General features: G+C 47.2%; 1 protein-coding gene across 2 annotated transcripts in view; it reads right to left on the bottom strand.

The window, feature by feature from the left end:
* Nucleotides 1-20,049, bottom strand: part of DNAJC10 (DnaJ heat shock protein family (Hsp40) member C10) — a 50,376-nt gene that overhangs the window by 9,161 nt on the left and 21,166 nt on the right. For both annotated transcript variants that reach the window (XM_044303088.1, XM_044303089.1), the window contains exons 5-17: nucleotides 18,815-18,897; nucleotides 18,549-18,680; nucleotides 17,694-17,787; nucleotides 17,101-17,178; nucleotides 15,190-15,233; nucleotides 13,921-14,058; nucleotides 13,745-13,834; nucleotides 11,679-11,792; nucleotides 10,155-10,269; nucleotides 8,205-8,332; nucleotides 7,151-7,267; nucleotides 6,946-7,047; nucleotides 150-305 (exon numbers count right to left, since the gene is read on the bottom strand). In XM_044303088.1, coding sequence (XP_044159023.1) covers nucleotides 150-305; nucleotides 6,946-7,047; nucleotides 7,151-7,267; nucleotides 8,205-8,332; nucleotides 10,155-10,269; nucleotides 11,679-11,792; nucleotides 13,745-13,834; nucleotides 13,921-14,058; nucleotides 15,190-15,233; nucleotides 17,101-17,178; nucleotides 17,694-17,787; nucleotides 18,549-18,680; nucleotides 18,815-18,897 — 1,391 coding nt within the window. The remainder of the gene's footprint in view (nucleotides 1-149; nucleotides 306-6,945; nucleotides 7,048-7,150; nucleotides 7,268-8,204; nucleotides 8,333-10,154; nucleotides 10,270-11,678; nucleotides 11,793-13,744; nucleotides 13,835-13,920; nucleotides 14,059-15,189; nucleotides 15,234-17,100; nucleotides 17,179-17,693; nucleotides 17,788-18,548; nucleotides 18,681-18,814; nucleotides 18,898-20,049) is intronic.

Genomic DNA, 20,049 nt, shown 5'->3' with positions numbered 1-20,049 from the left:
CACACATACGTATTCGTCTTTTAAACCACAAAAATGACCATTAACCCATCCTAAACAAACCCAAAAATGTGCGAATCACATTATCAACTTTCTTAGAACATGGATTAGGTACTAGGATCGCAATGCTTAAATAAGACTGTAGGGTATACCCGTGCCATGCGTTTCCACTCAGGCATTAGGGCTTGACATGGTCCACACCAGGGCGCGTAATAATCCACCATCCAGATTTCATCACGACTCCGTCCCTTTACCAGTTCCTTCAAAGTTTCAGGTGTGAGAGTGACAACGGAAGGATTGCGAAGATCCTGCACGTTAAGAGAAGGATGTCAAAATCTGAAGTTTAAAGGGAGTTTCCAGGACTTCAATACTAATATACTATCCTCAGGACAGATCATCGACATCAGATCAGAGGGGGTCCGACACCCAGTTCTCCCGCCGATCAGCTGATTCAGGCAGTCATCCAGATCAGAAACTGTACAGTAAACGGAAAGCTCCTTCTACTGTGTAGTTTCTGGTGCCGCTGAACTGCAGCACCCCGGCCGCTGCCACTACACAGTGCGCGGAGCCATCTGCTTCCATTTCCATCCAGTGTATGGTCTCTGGCACCGGTGGCTGCACAAAACAGCTGATCAGTGGGGATGCTGGTGTTGGACCCCCACCGATCTGATAATGATGACCTATCCGGAGGACAGTTCATCAATATCTAAGTTCTGGAAACCAACTTTGACAAAAGTAGAAGACAGCATCCCAAATTTTTGCAGAGGACAAAGCCAATAGGGTATAATATAATGCAAAGAAGGTTATTGCAGTCTATGTAATTAGTATAAGATCAATGTCCAATAGCAGCTGCAATAGGCTGATCATTATTCATAACTAACGCAATAGTGCAAAGACAAAAACGAGATTTTTGTATAACTTACCAGTAAAATCTCTTTCTCGCTCTTCCTTGGGGGACACAGGAACTCTTGGGTATAGCTTATCTCCATAGGAGGCGTGACACTAAGTAAAAGACTGTTAAGCCCCTCCTCCAGCAGCTATACCCTCAGCCTGAAGAGAGAGACTTCCAGTTATGTGCCCAAGTAGTGCAAGACAAAGGCAAGGAGTAACCAAAACCAATACCAACAAGCCAGAAAAAAACACCCGAAGGCCAACAAAAAAACAATGGGCGGGCGCTGTGTCCCCCAAGGAAGAGCGAGAAAGAGATTTTACTGGTAAGTTATACAAAAATCTCGTTTTCTCGCCCAATTCCTTGGGGGACACAGGAACTCTTGGGACGTTCAAAAGCAGTCCACAAACAGGGAGGGACCACAATCAAACGCGAACCAGGCACCGTAAACATCAAGGCACCGCCGCCTGCAAGACCAAGCGGCCCAAAGCAGCATCCGCCGAGGCATAAGTGTTCACCCTGTAAAACTTGGTGAACGTGTGCAAAGAAGACCAGGTGGCCGCCTTGCACAGCTGTTCAGCCGAGGCACGATTACGCTGAGCCCAGGAAGCCCCGACCGCTCTGGTAGAATGAGCGGTAACACCAAAGGGCGGATCCCTGCCCCGAGCACGGTAAGCCTCAATGATAGCCATCTTGAGAAAGCGGGCAACAACCACCTTAGACGCCGCCAGTCCCCTGCGCGGACCCTCCGGAACCACAAACAGAGAATCCGTACGCCGAAAGGGTCTGGTCACATCCAGGTAGATCCTGAGAGCCCGAACAACATCCAGACGGTGAAGCTCCCGCTCCCGGGGATGCGACGGGGCCGGACACAGAGAAGGAAGGACAATATCCTCATTCAGGTGAAAGGCGGACACCACCTTCGGAAGAAATTCCGGAACAGGACGGAGAACCACCTTGTCCTGGTGAAAAACCAAGAAGGGCTCCACGCAAGAAAGAGCCGCCAACTCAGACACACGCCGAAGGGACGTGATAGCGACGAGAAAGAAAACCTTGCAAGACAACAAGCGAGGGGAAACCTTGCGCAGAGGCTCGAAAGGGGAAGATTGGAGAGCCGCCAACACAATGTTGAGATCCCAAGCAGGAACAGGAGGGCGATAGGGGGGAGCACAGTGAGCAACCCCCTGAAGAAAGGTCTTAACCGGACCGAGCGGAGCCAGCGGACGCTGAAAAAGGACCGAAAGAGCCGAAATCTGACCCTTCAGGGTACTGAGACCCAAGCCCAGAGCCAGACCAGACTGCAAAAAGGATAAAACCGTAGGAAGGGAAAACCTCAGAGGGGGAGTCCCCAAGGCCTCACAGAAAACCAAATAGGCCCGCCAGGTACGATAATAAATCCTGGCCGAGGCCGGTTTTCGTGCACGAATCATGGTACGGACCACGTCAGCCGAAAACCCCCGCCGCGTCAGGACCGCGGTTTCAATAGCCACGCCGTCAAACGTAGCGACCCTAAATGCTGGTGGAAGATCGGCCCCTGAGAGAGGAGGTCCTCTCTGAGAGGCAGAGGCAAGGGAGCGTCTGCCAGAAGCAACATAAGGTCGGCGTACCACGGACGACGCGGCCAGTCCGGGGCGATCAGGATAGCTGGCGTGCCCTCCGCCGCAATCTTCCGAAGGACCCGCGGAAGAAGAGGCAGGGGCGGAAACACGTAGAGGAGCGAAAACTCCGTCCAGGGGAGGACGAGCGCGTCCGCGCCGTAAGCGTCCGGATCTTTGGCCCTGGCCACGTAGATGGGAAGTTTGTAGTTGAATCTGGAGGCCATGAGATCCACGTCCGGACGACCCCAACGGAGACAAAGAGACTCGAAGACGTCGGGGTGCAGAGACCACTCCCCCGGGTCGATCGTCGTCCGACTGAGGAAATCCGCCGCCCAATTGTCCACCCCCGGAATGTATACGGCCGAAAGGGCCGGAACATGAACCTCCGCCCAGCGAAGGATCAGAGACACTTCCCTCATCGCCGCCGCGCTGCGAGTGCCCCCCTGGTGATTTATGTACGCCACAGCCGTGGCATTGTCCGACTGGACTCGAACAGGGCGACCCTGCAGCAACGAAGTCCAGTGTCGGAGCGAGAAAAGAATGGCTCTCAGCTCCAGAACATTGATCGGCAGTCTGGACTCCGACGGAGACCAAGTGCCCTGGACGGACCGGGGAGGAAACACTCCCCCCCACCCCCGCAGACTGGCATCGGTGGTAATCACCAGCCAAGTCATTGGCAGGAAGGACTTCCCCTGAAGAGGGGTCCGCAGCCACCAGAGGAGAGAGGAACGAACCTGGGGGGAAAGGGGAAAATGCCGATCCAGACTCTCCTGGGACTTGTCCCAAGCGGACAGAATGGCCGTCTGAAAGGTGCGGGAGTGGTACTGCGCGTAAGGAATCGCCTCGAAGCAGGACACCATCTGACCCAGGACCCGCATGCTGAACCGGAAAGAAGGACGGCGGTGGGACAGAAGGCTCCGAACCGACCGATGGAGGAGCAGGCGCTTCTCCAACGGAAGACGAACCACCGCTGAATCGGTATCCAGCAGCATCCCCAGAAAGACCAATTGCCGGGAGGGAACCAGAGAGGATTTGGGTAGGTTGATAACCCAACCAAACTGGCGCAAGGTCTGCAGCGAGAGATCCACGCTGGCTGAAGTCAGTGACAGAGAAGGCGCCTTGATCAGGAGATCGTCCAGATATGGAAGCAGAAAAACTCCCCTGGAACGAAGTAAGGCGAGGACCGGGGCCAGGATCTTCGTGAAAACACGAGGGGCCGTCGCCAGCCCGAAGGGAAGGGCAACGAACTGGTAGTGTTCGGACCCCACTGCAAAACGCAGAAAGCACTGATGACACCGTGCGATTGGAATGTGAAGGTAGGCGTCCTGGATGTCGATGGAGGCCAGGAACTCCCCCTGTTCCAGAGAGGCCACCACCGACCTGAGCGACTCCATCCGGAACCGCTGAAGACGAAGGAAGCGGTTCAGTCGTTTCAGATCCAGAATGGGTCGCACCGAACCCTCCTTCTTGGGGACCACAAAAAGGTTCGAATAGAACCCCTTGAACCTGTCTCCCATGGGAACCGGGATGATGACCCCTTTGTCTAGAAGAATCTGAACGGCAGCAAAGAAATCGGCCGCCCCTCGGGAATCCCGGGGAACCCGAGAGCGAAAGAACCGAACTGGGGGAAGGGACGCAAGCTCGAGTTTGTATCCGGAAGACACAACCTCGAGAGCCCAGGCGTCGGAGACGTGCGCCTGCCAGAAGTCCCTGAACAGGAGGAGACGTCCCCCCACCCGGGTGGGTGGGGGCGCACCTTCAGGCGGGGGGCTGCTTGGTCGCGGGAGCGCGAGCAGGTTGAGATTTGCGCCAGGAGGGCTGGGTCCGAAAAAAGGGTTTCTTACGCCTGTCCTGGACAGGATTAGTGGACGGACCAGAAGCGGAGCGAGGAGCGGAAGCCCTACGAGAAGACCTGAAACGGGGGAACGAGGGACGACCACGAGTGGAGCTCCTAGCTTTGGATTGGGGAAGATGAGTACTCTTCCCCCCCGTGGCTTCCGAAATGATTTCATCCAAACGGGTTCCGAACAAACGAGCACCAGAGAAAGGAAGGCTAGTAAGAGACCGCTTAGACGCGGCGTCCGCCGACCAAACCTTTAACCAAAGCTCTCTCCTAGCCGACACGGCCAGAGCAGATGAACGGGCAATAAGAGCTCCTGCATCCAGGGATGCTTCGCATACAAATTTTCCAGCCTGAACTATAAGTTGAGTCAGGGCACGGAGGTCTTGAATAGGGACGTCAGATTCAAGCTCCAGATCCAGCTGAGATGCCCATTCTGAAACCGCTTTACCCGCCCAAGCGGAAGCAAAGACTGGCCGAAGTGCGGATCCGGAGGCCGAAAAGATACCCTTTGTAAGGGTCTCTACACGGCGGTCTTCAGTGGATTGTAATGAAGAACCATCTGCGACGGGAATAGCCGTGCTCTTGGACAAACGGGCCACAGGGGGGTCGACCTTGGGAGGAGACGCCCAGTTTGTGATGCAATCCGCCGGAAACGGATAACAAACATCCAACTTTTTTGGCGGGGTAAACCGTGCATCAGGACGGGCCCAGGCCTTAGAAACCACTGACGAAAAGTCAGCATGGAGGGGAAAAACCGCCGAAGCCTGTTTCTGGCGAAAGAAGGAAACACTGGTTTTCTCAGGATCAGGAGGATCATCGCGAATTTTAAAGGTATCACGGATACTGTTTATAAGGTGGCCCACAGCAGAAGCCAGCTTTGAAGGCAGCGCCGAATCCATATCCCAATCGGAATCAACCAGCTCCCCCTCAGAGGGCAAATCCTGCAAGGAGGAAGGGCCCGACTGAGAACGCACCCTTGGGGGGGATACCGAGGCATCCGAGGATGACCGGTGATCCACCCTAGGCCGCTTCTGGGATTGGCGGGCTCTAGAGGAATCGCCTGCAGAGAGAGACTCAGACGGGTCGGCCAGGACAGCGGACCCGGAGGGCCCAGCAGGGGAATCATCCGGCTGCGACAAGGGCAACGCATCTGCAAGTCGGCCCACAACGCTAGTGAGACTAACCACAGCCTGGGAGAGGGATCTAGCCCAGTCAGGGGGATCCAAGAGGCCAGGGGGTGACACAACAGATGGCGGACCCTGCGATGGGTCTTTGCAAAGCGAGCAATGCGGATCAGACTGCCCTTGAGGAAAGGGCGCCTTACATGCGGTGCAGGTATGGTACCAAGGTCCCACTGGCACTAAGGGGTCAGACATGTTGGTAGAAGCAAAGAAAAAAACCCGAGTCCAGGCCAGGGGGCTACAGTGAGGAAGGGTCAACAGTCCTACCAGGTCACAGAAGGAAGCTGCAGCAGCAGAAGAGCGGCGGTGTGCAATCAGAGCAACGGTCCGTCCTGCAGTGAGCTCCCAGAAGCACGCCGGCACGAGAGTGGGCGGGACTAAAGAGGCGCGGGAAGAAAGTCGTGCGGCCTCTGAATGAAGATCAAGCCAGCGCTGGCCGGTCCGAAACTCCGCCCCCCGCCGAAAAAATTATCGCGCGCGCGCGCGATTCAAAACCCGCGCTCCACCATCACAGGACCCCCGAATGGCCCCCGCCGAGCGGAAGCAAGGTAGGAGCCCAAGGAGGAGGGCCGGGAGTCGGCGTCCTGCCATGCAACGGCACAGCGGTCGCATACCCGGCCGCCCTCAAACAAGTCTCCCCCATGAATCATTGCCGCCGCGCCGCTCCAGACAAAGCAGGGCGCCCGGCCGCCGAATCGCGCCTGCAACAAGGCCATCAGTAAAGGGGAGTCAAAGAGGAGCACCGAACCCTCCGGAGAGGGGAGAGAGGGAGGGGGGGAGGGGGAGGGGAGCGGAACGGCTGCACTAGCCACCTCACCTGCGACGTCTTCACCCTCTAGTCCATCCAGCTGGGACGCCCCTTCAGCCACTGGCACAGAGTGACAGTAGCTGGAGAGGGGCTTGCAGGTGGGCGACCCAGTGCTGGCGGGATACAGGGGAGCATGAGCTGCCCTGGTCCTCCTTTTCTTCTGTGGGGGAGGCAGCAGGGCGGATAACCGGCCCTGGTGCAGCTCAACCCCGGGAAAACAGAGAAGTCTACTGCGACTCTGTTGTCCCTGTGGAAAAATCCAAGTGAAAAAAAGTAAAAATAAAAAAATTAAAAACTCTAAGTCTTCACAAGACAACTCTGCAGTGCAGAGAGTGTCTTGCCTCCTTGACACTAAGCAAAAAACTGGAAGTCTCTCTCTTCAGGCTGAGGGTATAGCTGCTGGAGGAGGGGCTTAACAGTCTTTTACTTAGTGTCACGCCTCCTATGGAGATAAGCTATACCCAAGAGTTCCTGTGTCCCCCAAGGAATTGGGCGAGAAAACAGAGGAGGTTTTCTCTTCTCTGAAAGTGGACAGACCTTTAAAGGGAATCGGTCACTACGATTTTAGAGTATTATCTGCAGTATTACATGAGGAGCACTAAGGGATGCGACTATAAAACATACCGTACCTCAATGAACTCCAGGATTTGCTCTGCACTGTGATGTCCCTCGTACTCATGAATATTAGACTGATTGAATACTACGGTTGTTGGGTAGGCTCTTATGTTATGCTGTAAGGGAAAGGAACAACATTCATCTGATGTGGACACGAATAGTTCAGGACAATATTTATACTGCACGATACAGTGCCGCTGCACTCAATAATTCACTTACCATATTGCAGAGACCTTCGTGAACTGTGCAATCCAGAGTGCCGAACCGCACATGCCCAAATACCCGCTTTGATGCTTTTCTCAATTCTGGCAGCAAGGCTCTACACGGAGGGCACCACTAAACATTAAATAAGTTAACAAAAATGACATATATAGGGTCAGGACACAGTTTTATGGTTTCCGTGAGAGCACATTTGGTTTTTAGGAAATCCTTGCATTCCCCATTAAAATTACAGTGCTGGAGCACCTTTTCTTAGAACTCTGTGTTGTGCAATGCCTACGTTAGTCCTCCTGGAAACAGATCAATAAATTCACAACGGGGTGTTACCGTCCCCCTCGTCAATTGGGCAGCGAGGTGGTCTCACAGCGCTGGGGTCCTGGGTACAAATGCGACAAAGGACAACATCTGCAAGACGTTTGCATGTTTTCCCCAACGTTGTGTGGTTTACTCACACACTCCTCCCCCAAAAACACACGGAACCCCAGTGGGGACAAGGACTTATTCAAGTCTCCGTACAAGGCTGCAAAACATGTAAGCGCTATATAAAAAGAGTACAATAAATCTCTACATGAAAACAATTTACCAGTGCTGAGTGTATTAGATTGTGAGCGACATGCCCCGCTAAAAAAGGGGGATAGTAACACCCAATTGTCAGTGTATTCAAACATTTCCAGGAGGAATAACAGAGGAACAACAAGATGCAGAAACAAATATTTCTTGAAGCAGACAGGTCAGGATCACTCACCGGTTAGGTGGCTTTGGTTTCACTGACAAATTAGTAGCTTTTCCTTGACCAAATCCAAACGCCAGGAGTTTTTTATTTTTTTGTACTGGATAGCTCTGTATAGAACGGTTTAGTCTACCACGCTAGTTCAGACGGCTGTCCAGATGGAGGCCAAAATGACACTGTTACGGCCTCTGTTAGGCTAATATATCCCCATTCAGCTCTTCCTGTGGTCATGCTAAACATGATGAGAACATAGCCTAATCTGCCGTACGGAACAGACACTCCAGCACCACGGGAAACACAGTGCGAAAAATAATGTCTACTCACAGGAGCAAAGAAGTCCACCAGCCACGGCTCTCTCTCGTTTCCAGGGAAATTCTTAGGACCCAGTGATATCACGTGAGAGTTGACGCTGTCTTTTGCAAAAGTCATCATCTCATAAACATCTGTTTTTCCTTTAAATAAAATAAATATATAAAAATGCTTGAAAATAATTGCACAAGTCTCTGCTATTCTAGTGACCCCGACTTAGTAGAGGACTCTATGGCAATCTATGTCCAATTCAGTAGAACTGAGGGAGATCTGGGAACTGCAAATGCTATGCCGATGCTAAAATGAGCCCATATGACAGTCGTATCGAGGGGAACAGGTCACAGGCTTTTTACACGATTAAACAGATGGCATAGTGCTGGCCTTATTAAAAGTGTAAAATAGCATTTTTGCAAAAAAAATAAAAATAAAAAAAAAGAACTTTAATAACAGCTGCAAACAGCATACCTGAGCCACCAGCAAAATGCGCATGTACAGACCCATTAGGGTCAGGATTCAGTGCTGGTGCGATGCGTTCGTGTCACGCATTGCACTTGCGTGGAAAACTTGCTTGTGTGAGAGAAAGAGACCTTAGAGTCAGAGAATCATTGCTCTAATCACACGTATTCCTCCATGATTGATATCCCCTTGCTATTTGATGTCAGCGAGCGCAGTTCTGTTCCCTATGTTTTCACATAGGTATGCATTATGACCTCAAACTGTGCGACGTCAGGTTGCAGTGCAGCATGGCGCCAGCAGAAGACCAAGGAGCCGTCTTGATCTGAGGTCTGATGAGGTTTGGGGGTCTGATCTGATGTCTGATAAAAATTGGGAGGTGTGATCTGAGGGCTGATGGCAAGTATTTTTTTATTTATTTTTTTTCTCCTCTAAAACCTAGGTGAGTCTTATGATCAGGTGTGTCTTATAGCGTGAACAATACGGTCAATTCAAAATCTACCATAAAAAGTGACAATTTCAGGAATGCTTTTCCAATTTTAATCTGACTGTTAGAGAGGGGGGTTAAATGGCTTTGGACCATCCACCATAGCTAAAATTACTTTAACACTTTTGCACTGCCGTTATATTCCCCATGTAGGAATATTCTATTGAATGGAGTATAGCCAGTCTGTGATAAGAGGAAAAGCAACCAATTCGATTCTAACCCTGTACAACAACATCTTTAAAAAGGTGTTGTCCAAAGTAATCAAATAGGGGACAAAAACTGGAGGATGTTACGAGGAATACCAGGAAAACCAGACCGCGAGCAGCATAAAGTGGTGACAGAGACCCTGATTAAAACACGGGGTCACTTACTCAAATTGACCTAGTCATTTTCCCTTCAGCGCGAGTCGAGGACTGGAATCCTCTCAATATACTGCCATATGCGAGCTCCAGCCTCCTCCCTGCAGATATATACAAAGGATTCACAGCATTCAGGAATATGATGCAACTCAGTATAGGATTTTTATTCCATCCAAAATATCTGCATTAATGCGGCCAACGTTTCGGTCCGTCCCAGACCTTGGTCACGGCCATCACACCACATATCTCTACTTACCTGGCCGGGACGGACCGAAACGTTGGCCGCATTAATACAGATATTTTGGATGGAATAAAAATCCTATACTAAGTTGCATCATATTCCCGAGTGCCGTGAATCCTTTGTGTATAATTGCGGGACACTTTACCCCATCATTGAGCACCAGGTCTTTAATAAGTGTGAAGTGTCAGCCAACCATATAATCTCCTCCCCGCAGATGGTTAACTGTGGAAGTTTTCAATTTAAAACAAAAGCTTAGGGGGCTTTCTGAACAAAGCCTAAAAACGGATAACCCTGTAACACCATTATCAAGAATTCGCTGATCTTCAGGGGATCGTACATTTACGCACACACTTACCATTCTAAAGAGAACTCATATTATTAACCCCTAAAAATAACTAAATTGGATCTCTTCTCCACTCACTCACCATGATGGATTTCAAAGTGGTTGATGCCCTTCCCCTTAAATGCCGCCACACAAGGCTTATGAATGTATAGGGAGCTGCAGGTAGAAGGATGGGACTGGCAGTCAAAACGCCCAACCTTACAAGAGACACAAAAGAGCGTTAATACAGATCATAACAGGTGGAAATCCCAATCTATGGGTAATACGTAAAAATGAATCCTCTTCTCCAGTCAGCTGCTTGGCTTAAAGGGGTGGTCCAGGATGTTTTTTTCTTTTTTCAATCTCCCCACCGGCGAGATCTGTAAAGAGATCTATACGGCTTCCCACTATTTCGTTACATCTACTGCGCTGTTGCTGGACTTCTAGTCCTCACCTGTCAAAATCTGCATTGACAGAGTCATGTGTTCAACTGCAGCCAATGACTGGCCTCAGTAGTCATATGTCCCTGGAGAGGCTAGTCATTGGCTACAGAGGCAGGTGACCCTGTCCATGTGGTAGCTGACAGGTGGTGAATGGAAGTCTGGTGAAGACAGACCAGGAGCCACAGAGCGGCAGGTAAGTATAGATCTCTTCACAGGTCCCGTTGGGTGAAAGAAGGGGAAAGGGAATACATTTTAAAAAAAAAAAAAATTAAATCAAAGACAACCACTTTAAGTCGTTTGGTTTAGATATTGCATTGTTGCTTCATTTAAAGATCTATGATCAGTGGCTGCAGCTTTAGTTAATGACCAGATGGTTATCTCATTTTTAAGGGGGTTCCCGACTTTCCCCTTGATGACAGATTTTGAGGGAAAGAAGAAGTGGGCTATTGAATTTCAACATACCGATTCCATTTTACTCTTAGGGGACATAAGCTACGGCCAGAACCCATACATACATGTGTATTGGGCGAGTTGTCAGGAGGAACAGCTGACTATCAAAGGATTATTTGACCGAAACCTATCTCAAATGTAAGGCCAGCTTTACTCTCACGGCTCATGCACACAGCAAATTGCGGATCAGCAAAACACGGACACCGACAGTGTGAGTTCGACATTTTGCAGACACGGAACGTCCAGCCCTCTGTATAACTGTCCTATCCTTGTCCAAAACAGACAAGAACAGGACATGTTCTATTTTCTTGCAGGGCCGCGGAATGGACATACAGATGTGCACAGCACACGGTGTGCTATCCGCATCTTTTTGCAGACCCACTGAAGTGAATCGGTCCACATCCGATCCGCAGGAAAATGCAGATTAGATGCGGACAAAAACCATCTCCATGCTTTACACTGCTTCTGCTCCCCATTAGGAAGTGCATGGGCAGCTATTTGAAACTACAGCAAAAATGATCATCAATTATAATTTACCAAAACAAGAAAAAAAAAAAAAGAAAAAAAACCCCGACAAATTATCAAAGCCACACATATTCCAGACCCTTTGAGCCTTGATACAAGGGGTTCTGAAGTTCTACGTCACTGACCATACTCACATCAGACTGACTAATGAAGGCATTAAGCTATCACAGGATTTGAAGTCATGGTCACTTATGTACGAGATAACTTACCTGAATATGATCACCATGCAGTAAAACATTGAGCTTTTTGAATTCTGGGAGATAAAACTCTCGATCGTATCCATAAGTGAAGAATATAAGCCATCGTTGATGCGTTAATCTGTCCTTAAAAAATAATAAATAAAAATAATAAAATAAAAAATCTATATCAGTCTTTTGTCTCTCAATATTCAATATAAAAAATGATATTCTGAGGAATGATTTTTTTCTGAATTTAAACCTAAAACATGGATAATATTTGTCATGGTCAACCTTGTCTATATCTTTATTAAACTGATGAATGTGTAATACAGAGAAAGTGAATGACATGTGCGGTGTGTCCAGGTATCTGCCATTTCTTAAGCAGGAAGAATCCATTAGATCTCCTGTATACAGGGATGAAAATATTACAATATGCTTGATCCCGATTTTTGATTGGGTTCAGGTCTGAAGACTGGCTAGGCCACTCCAGGACCTTGAAATGCTTCTTACAGAGCCACTCCTTGGTTATCCTGGCTGAGTGCTTCGGGTCATTGTCATGCTGGAAGACCCAGCCATGACCCATCTTCAATGCTCTTACTGAGGGAAGGAGGTTGTTGGCCAAAATCTTGCCATCCATCCTCCCTTTAATACGGTGCAGTCGTCCTGTCCCCTTTTCAGAAAAGCACCCCCCAAAGTATGTTACCACCCCCATGCTTCACGGTTGGGATGGTGTTCTTGGGGTTGTACTCATCCTTCTTCCTCCAAACACGGCGAGTGGAGTTGATAGCAAAAAGTTATACTTTGGTTTCATCTGACCACATGACTTTCTCCTATGCCCCCTATGGATCATCCAGATGGTCATTGGCGAACTTCAAACTGGCCTGGACAAATGCTGGCGTGAGCAGGGGGACCTTGTGTGCCCTGCAGGATATTAATCCATGACGGCTAGGTGTGTTATTAACGGTAATCTTTGAGACTGTGGTCCCAGCTCTATTCAGGTCATTGTCCAGGTCCTCCCATGTAGTTCTGGGCTGATTCCTGACCGGTCATCTTGTGTTTCTTCCATTTTCTAATAATTGCACCAACAGATGTTGCCTTCTCACCAAGCTGCTTGCCTATTGTCCTGTAGCCTTTGGTCTTGGCCACGGTGGAGAGGTTGGAGTGTTGATTGAGTGTGTGGACAGGTGTCTTTTATACAGGTAAGGCTACTTTCACACTAGCGTTCAGAGCGGATCCGCTCATATAATGCAGACGGTGGCTCCGTTCAGAACGGATCAGTCTGCATTATATTGTAAAAAAAATTCTAAGTGGGAAAGTAGCCGCAGACGGATCTGTCCAGACTTTACATTGAAAGTCAATGGGGGACGGATCAGTTTGAAAATTGAGCCATATTGTGTCAAATTCAAACGGATCCGCCCCATTGACTTACATTGTAAGTCTGGATGGATCCGTTTGCCTCCGCACGGCCAGGCGTACACCCGAACGCTGCAAGCAGCGTTCAGGTGTCCGCCTGCTGAGCGGAACGGAGGCCAAACGCTGCCAGACTGATGCATTCTGAGCGGATCCGCATCTACTCAGAATGCATTAGGGCTGGACGGATGCGTTCGGGGCCGCTTGTGAGAGCCTTTAAACGGAACTCACAAGCGGAGCCCCGAACGTGAAAGTAGCCTTACAAGTTCAAGCAGGTGCCATTATTACAGGTAATGAGTGCAGAGTAGGAGGGCTTCTTAAAGAAAAACTAACAGGCCTGTGAGAGACAGAATTCTTGCTGGTTGGTAGGTGATCAAATACCAGTACTTATTTCATGCAATAAAATGCAAATTAAATTATTTAAAAATCATACAATGTGTTTTTCTGGATTTTTTTTTTTAGATTGTCTCTCGCAGTTGAAGTGTATGATAAAACTGACAGACCTTTCCATTCTTTGTAGTTGGGAAAACTTGCAAAATCGCCAGTATATCAAATACCTTTTTTCCCCACTGAGAACATAGAATAGATGCTCCAGAATTTTTGCTATATGGGGGATGCAAGAAGTCTCTAAAACATACATGTCAGGAGGGGCGACAGGGCCTCTTGGACAATGTACTTCTGCTTACCTTTAAGGAATCTGGAGAAAGCATTTCCAAATCTGGAAGATGTTCCATCACTTCTTTGTAGATTTCTTTGGCGTCTAATGAATTAAAAAACTAAACAGGACAAGATAAAAAAGGGCATCGATACATAGACATATCTAGCAGTGCTGACAAAATCAGAGCAATGAAATTATTCTTACCAGAACGCCATCTTTCTCTCTGTCAGATAGACTGGCTCCAGGCGGGAAGTAAGCGGTTGTGCTGGTGGCGATTTCCAGATTGTCACAGAGGTCAGCTTGAGTGGTACAGTCCATCCACCCCACACTCACCAGTCCATCCTAGATCACAAGAAACAGCGAGGAAATAAAAACATCATCAGCAAATCCAAGTAAGGCCATTGGGGGAATTTATCATGACTTTTGAAGTCAGTTCTGCTTGTGTCTTCAGTGGCGTACTTTGCGCCAAATATGGTTAATGAATATGATAAATGTGCCACTTCTTTAAAAGGGTTTATCCAAGGCCTATAACGTCCCCCTCACATAGATGGTACTTACCTCGCTCCCTGGCACCCGCATCACTTCTATTGCCCGCACCACCTCCGCGAATCAGTCGGGGGGCAGCCAATAGCAATGGGAACGAGCCTTCCTAGCATCGCGGGTGATGCTAGGGAGGCTCGTTCCCGTCGGGGCCTGCTGTTGGCTAAACATCCCATTGTCGCAAGCAGCCGTGCAGGCATCAGAAGCGACGCGGATGCTGGGGAGCACGGTAAGTACTATCTGTGTGAGGGGCCAAATGGGGGAACATTATAGGCCTTCGATAACCGCTTTAAATTCTCACCGTACTTTCAAAAAACTATGTCACTTTCTAGACTTCTTGTAGACTTTCTATTGAGTCAATCTCACTTCAATCTCCTGTAATGAGGAGAGAGAGTGCAATGTGCGAGTGCTTCTCTCTCCCTCGTTCCAGTGATTAGAGGAGGTCTCAGCATTCAGCCCTCCACCCATCAAAACCTTTAGGTCACTATGACCTTTTGCAGTAGCTTTCCACACTGATAGAGGGATATCCTAACAGGGCACATGGAAAGTGTTGTCTAAGACAGCCCCTTCACAGTGGCTCAGTGATTAGCAGTGGGGTCTTGCTGCGCTGGGGTCCTGGGTTTGAAAGTCAACCAAGGAAAACATCCGCATAGTATTTTTACCTCTCTGCAGTAACCAACTCTGTCCACTAAACAATGGACATGGCTATGAAGTTCTGATGCTGGAGCTACTGCAGTTGATCACTACAGGTTTGGGGTTTTAGATCCCCACCATTCAGATACTGACTGCCAACCCTGAGGACAGACCATCAATATAAAACTACTGGAAAAGCCCTTTAGGTGGAAATTGTATACACTGCTTAGCACAGCAGAAAAAAAAATTTCTTTCAGATTTTTATATTAAACATTTTAAAAAAAAGTCTAAATCACTTACGAGCATGCCAGCAAGTTTTAACCGCGTCTGTGTGGACAGGCAGTCTGGAATAAAAGTAAAGAGACTTGGTAAAATGCAGGATACTTTATGGACGATCAAGTTATGTGAAAACCTTACTGAAATTATCATGAACTGACACAAATACACTGGCACATGTATTAACTGCACCTGCTACTATATATGCTTATGCTCAAATCAATGATCACATTAGCAACCAACATGGATTCCAGAAGACCGCCTAACCTGAGCTTTTTGTCTCACAAAGTCTTCAAAAACAGTGTCACTGTCCCTCCCATGACAGAGGTGAGAAGATCTGAGAGACAGGCGGCACATGAGGATATCTGACAGTCTCTGTTTTCATCTTGCAGTGTTTGTTTGGTAATGACCACACCTCTTGTCAGGTGCTGCTTGTGATCATTACCGAGGGTCTATTTAGTTCTGACTCCCACTGGTTACCATCCAGTTGATATTTCCTGCTGGAGTTGGTTGAGATGGAGCATTGTTTCTTTGGATCTCCTGCTCCTCCATTCTTCTTTAAGCTAAGTGCATTTTGTTTTGCATTTTGTTGTTCACTTGCGTTTGTTGTTGTCTAGGCCTCAGAGAGACGCTGGTTCCTTCATCTTGGAAGGAACCAATAGTCTCATTCCCTGCCACCACTCCTAGGGATTTCCAGGGTCCCCTGGGCTAAGGTTACGGTGTATGAGTATTTCCACTTTCAGGGTCTATTCATATTGGCAGGAGTCAGGGAGAGGTCTAGGGATTCCTAGGAGGTCACCATCCCTATCCCTTAGCTTTGAGGCCTAGACTCCGGTCTATTTCCTTCTGCGAGTTATCTGGTGTTTTACCCCCCCCATTACCCATGACACACTGACTTCCTACAAGTCCATTACTGAAAGCTCCAATTTGTGGAAATGCTGCAAGAAATCCATTTCCAAATGCAATTCCCACTTTTATGTATTCCCATGTAAGATACTTCTCAATCCCAAGCTCAACCAGTAGCCCATCTTCCGCCTCTATACATTTCCCGAGTCCATGGAAACGATAACCATCATCATACTCGGCTTCGGGTAACTTGCGTTATTCCCCTGTGTGTACTGGCCAACACCACACTAGAGAAGAAGCTGGCTAGACATAGTCTTGCTTCTGATAGGTCATCAATATCAGTTCGGTTGGGGGTCCGAATCCTTGCACCCATGTCAATCAGCTGTTTGGGGGGCTGGGGGGCTCTTTATTTTTTACCTGCAGTTTGTAATGGGAACGCAGTGTAATTAAAGCTTCCTCTGCCATTCACTTGATGGAACGGTAGGCACTAAACGGGTATTTTGGTTAGAAAAAGTTATCCCCGATCCACAGGATAGGAAATAACTATTAGATCGGTGGGGTCCTGCTACTGGGACCCCCACTGACAAAAGGTTCCTTAATATGGGCGAGAATCCATTCATTCTGAAGAGTGCCTGCTCGTCAGACAAAGCTGCAATTACAAGCAGCAATCGCCTCCGCTGCATGGGGATAAGGAATCGTTGCTGTGATCACTCATCCCCATACAGAATAATTGTGTCGGGCCAGCAGATCTCTCTTTAGGCAGCACTACCTGCCGTCCAGAAACAATGAGCAGGCAAAGATCTGCGCTAAAATTTACTAGAGTTTCAGGCCATGTAGCCTATGCCCTCTTGCTAAGCTGAACACACTGTTTTCAAAAAGTGGTGAACATAGTGTAAAATGAAAAACAAAAAAAGTCTAAACATTTTTGTGACTTTTTCCTGCCACCATTCTGACTCTCAAACCATCATAAACTCCCCCCATCACGCTGAGACACACTAATCATCCCGAGTACTGCTATTACATCAAATGCTATAACCAGGGAAACAGAGCGCTATTACTGCTGCATACTGTGTGATATGATAACCTTACCTCCAGTGTCAGCACAGAATGTAATTAGCCAGCCAACTCCCGATGCAAAGGAATTCTCTACCGAGTTTTTGAAATTACCTAATCATAAATATAAACAAAAAGAAATTCTTAAAAACCTTTGCAGAATGAATAGTTACACAGTAGCAGGAAAAACTGTGCTTTAAGCAAGGGGTATTCTCAGGTTAGGCTAGCTTAATGCTTAGTATCCGGCAGGCTGTTCCGGCAACCCAGCAAATATGGCGAGAATTGGCCAGAAGAAAACCGTTCGGCATCTTTGCCAGGTTGTGGCCGGATCTCTGCCAGTTCCCATTATAGTTTTTGAGGCCGGACGGTGGTGTTTAAGATTCAGGCAGTGCTGGAATGCAGAGAGATCCAGCCAGCCGGATACTAAGCACTGGTGTGAAACTAGCCTTAGTCATGCATGGCCCTCCACAGGATATGTCATAAATGCCCAATACATACGAGTACCACCTCTGGAAACTGCACCAATCTCAAGAATGGGAGGTCCCCGTCGAGGCAGTCGCATCTCAGCTGCATAGATGCAATTAGGAACAGTGTAATATCCCCATTAACATGAAACATTACACACTTACCTGCCCATAACTCTGTTACAGTACTTGAAACATACTTCATTGCAAAATGTACCAAATTCTCATTTGATCGGTCCCCAAAGTACTTGACTGGATTCTGCAAAAGACATGAAAATAGCAAACATTGAAAATAAATAAAGAGATGTGTGTGTGTATATACACACACACACACACACACACACACACACATACATACACATATACACACACACGTTACATTAAATCTTAATAAAAAAAAAAGTCTATTATACTAATACACTGATTTCTGCAACTAAGTGAGAACTTTGAACAAATTTTACACACATTTTTGAAATTCCAGCATGGAAATAAAGTTTAACGGCTATGTACACGTTTGGGGGCAATTTTCTTTTTTTTATAATTGCATTTTACTCCTTTTGGGCTAAAAATCATTTTTTCAATTGGTCTTTATTAAAAATATTGAGCCATTCTGTCACAAAGGGTTAAGGGTTTTTCTAGCTGTGTGAATCCTTTGGGCCAGTCATCTAATAAACCTTATCTCTAAATTACTAAAAGGTCACAAACACTTATTTAAGTCACATTCTTATAAGTAAGATAAGGGTTTATAACGTCAGAGAGCAAAGGTAAGAAACAGGCGAGTTGCCCGACTGAACAGAGAGAAAAAAAGTCAGATCCTGCTACTAGAGAAACTCAAGGCTGCACAAAGACAGTGGTTCAAAGTTTTTATTAAAGACCAATTGAAAAAAAAGATTTTTAGCTCAAGATGAGTACAATGAAATAATAATAAAAAAGCCCCAAAAGGTGTACATAGCCTTTAAATGTAATTGTAGTTGCCAAGCTTTAGGATGGTTCTCCATTAATCCCATTTTTCTGACTCACCATTCCAGCTCTGAAAATATAGAGACTTGGATAACTGTTGATTCCTTGGCTCCTGCAAAGCATTCTTTCATCCCTGCAATTGACTGCTCCAATACGTATAAGTCCATCCATTTCTTTAGCAAACTCTCTCCACTACAAAATAAAACCATAAAAAAAGTAACTAAGTGGTTTTGAGAAGTTAGCAAACACAAAAGTGATAAAAAGCACAAGGGTAAAAAAATAAAATAAATTATAAGAGTATAAGGATATTATTAAATTTGACTTACTGTCGGTGCTAGATCATGACAGTGAGAACAGCCAGGAGAATAGAAGTTAACGAACCATACTTCTCCGGAGCTTACAGCACCATCTTTAGAATAAAAAGAGAAAACAAAACAATGGCATGCATGGATAACACCAGAGTATTTCTCAATGCACGAATAATACATTCTTAAAAGGGGTTGTGTGGGTTCCGAGCTGAACCCGGATATATCCCCATTTTCACCCAGTCAGCCCCCTTGATATGAGAATCGGAGCATTTAATGCTCCGATGCCCTCCTTTGCCCTGCACTAAATCACGCAGGGCAAAGTCTTTATGGAGATCCGTTGACGTACCGGGCTCTCCATAGGGTAATCTAGGTGGAGGCTTGAGCCTCGCAGTGAGCTCGGTGACGTCACTGGCACTGATGGGCGGGCCTTGGCACTGCCTAGCTAAAGCCCGCCCATTAGTGCCTGTGACGTCACCGGAAACACTGCTAGGTGGAAGCCTCCGCCTATCAGTGTGCTATTGTAAATAGCCCTTGCCCTGCGCAATCCAGCGCAGGTCAAGGGAGAGCATCGGAGCATGAAATGCTCAGATGCTCATGTCAGAGGGGTGAAAATGGGGATACTCAGATATTCAGAGATGAACCCGGAAAACCACTTTAATAGACAATTGTTGTTTCATTCTAATCTTAACTAGAGTTCAGATAACATTTTGGGGAAGAGCAATGTTAAATAATCAAAACTGGAAAACAGACTTCTTTTTTATATACCTTGTGATTTGTAGCAAATAAAAAGAGAAGACGCAATATCCCCCCGCATGTCTTTTTTCAGCAAATAGTGGCATTTCCCATACAATAAATCTGGAGCCTCCTGTCACTGACATTTGTAACATTTAAGCTAGGTTCATATCTGAAGCAGAGGTTCCGGGAGGAGCCTCTGTCACAGATTCCAGCAAAAGAAAAAAAACCGATGAATGAATCGGTCGGGCTCTGGCAGTGTCCATTATATGCCAGATCCAGGGATTCTGGTACTCACTTTCGATGCTGGAACATAATACTGGAGAAAAAGCTCCGATATGCATGTATATTTTTCCTTTCTTATCAATTTTTTTTCCTTACTCACAAGAGATTAGGACAATTCAAAATTTTTAAGAAAGCAAAAAAAAAAAAAAAAAAAAAAAAAAAGGTGTACGTTTGCATATTTTACACAAAGTCCGCTATACTACTGCTAAAATAAACAGATTATTTTTTTTTTTGAA

The sequence above is a fragment of the Bufo gargarizans genome, chromosome 8 (genome assembly GCF_014858855.1).
Source record: "Bufo gargarizans isolate SCDJY-AF-19 chromosome 8, ASM1485885v1, whole genome shotgun sequence".
NCBI classification, from domain to species: domain Eukaryota; kingdom Metazoa; phylum Chordata; class Amphibia; order Anura; family Bufonidae; genus Bufo; species Bufo gargarizans.
The sequence above is the reverse complement of the archived record's forward strand: the minus strand, read 5'-3'. Positions and strand labels throughout refer to the sequence as shown.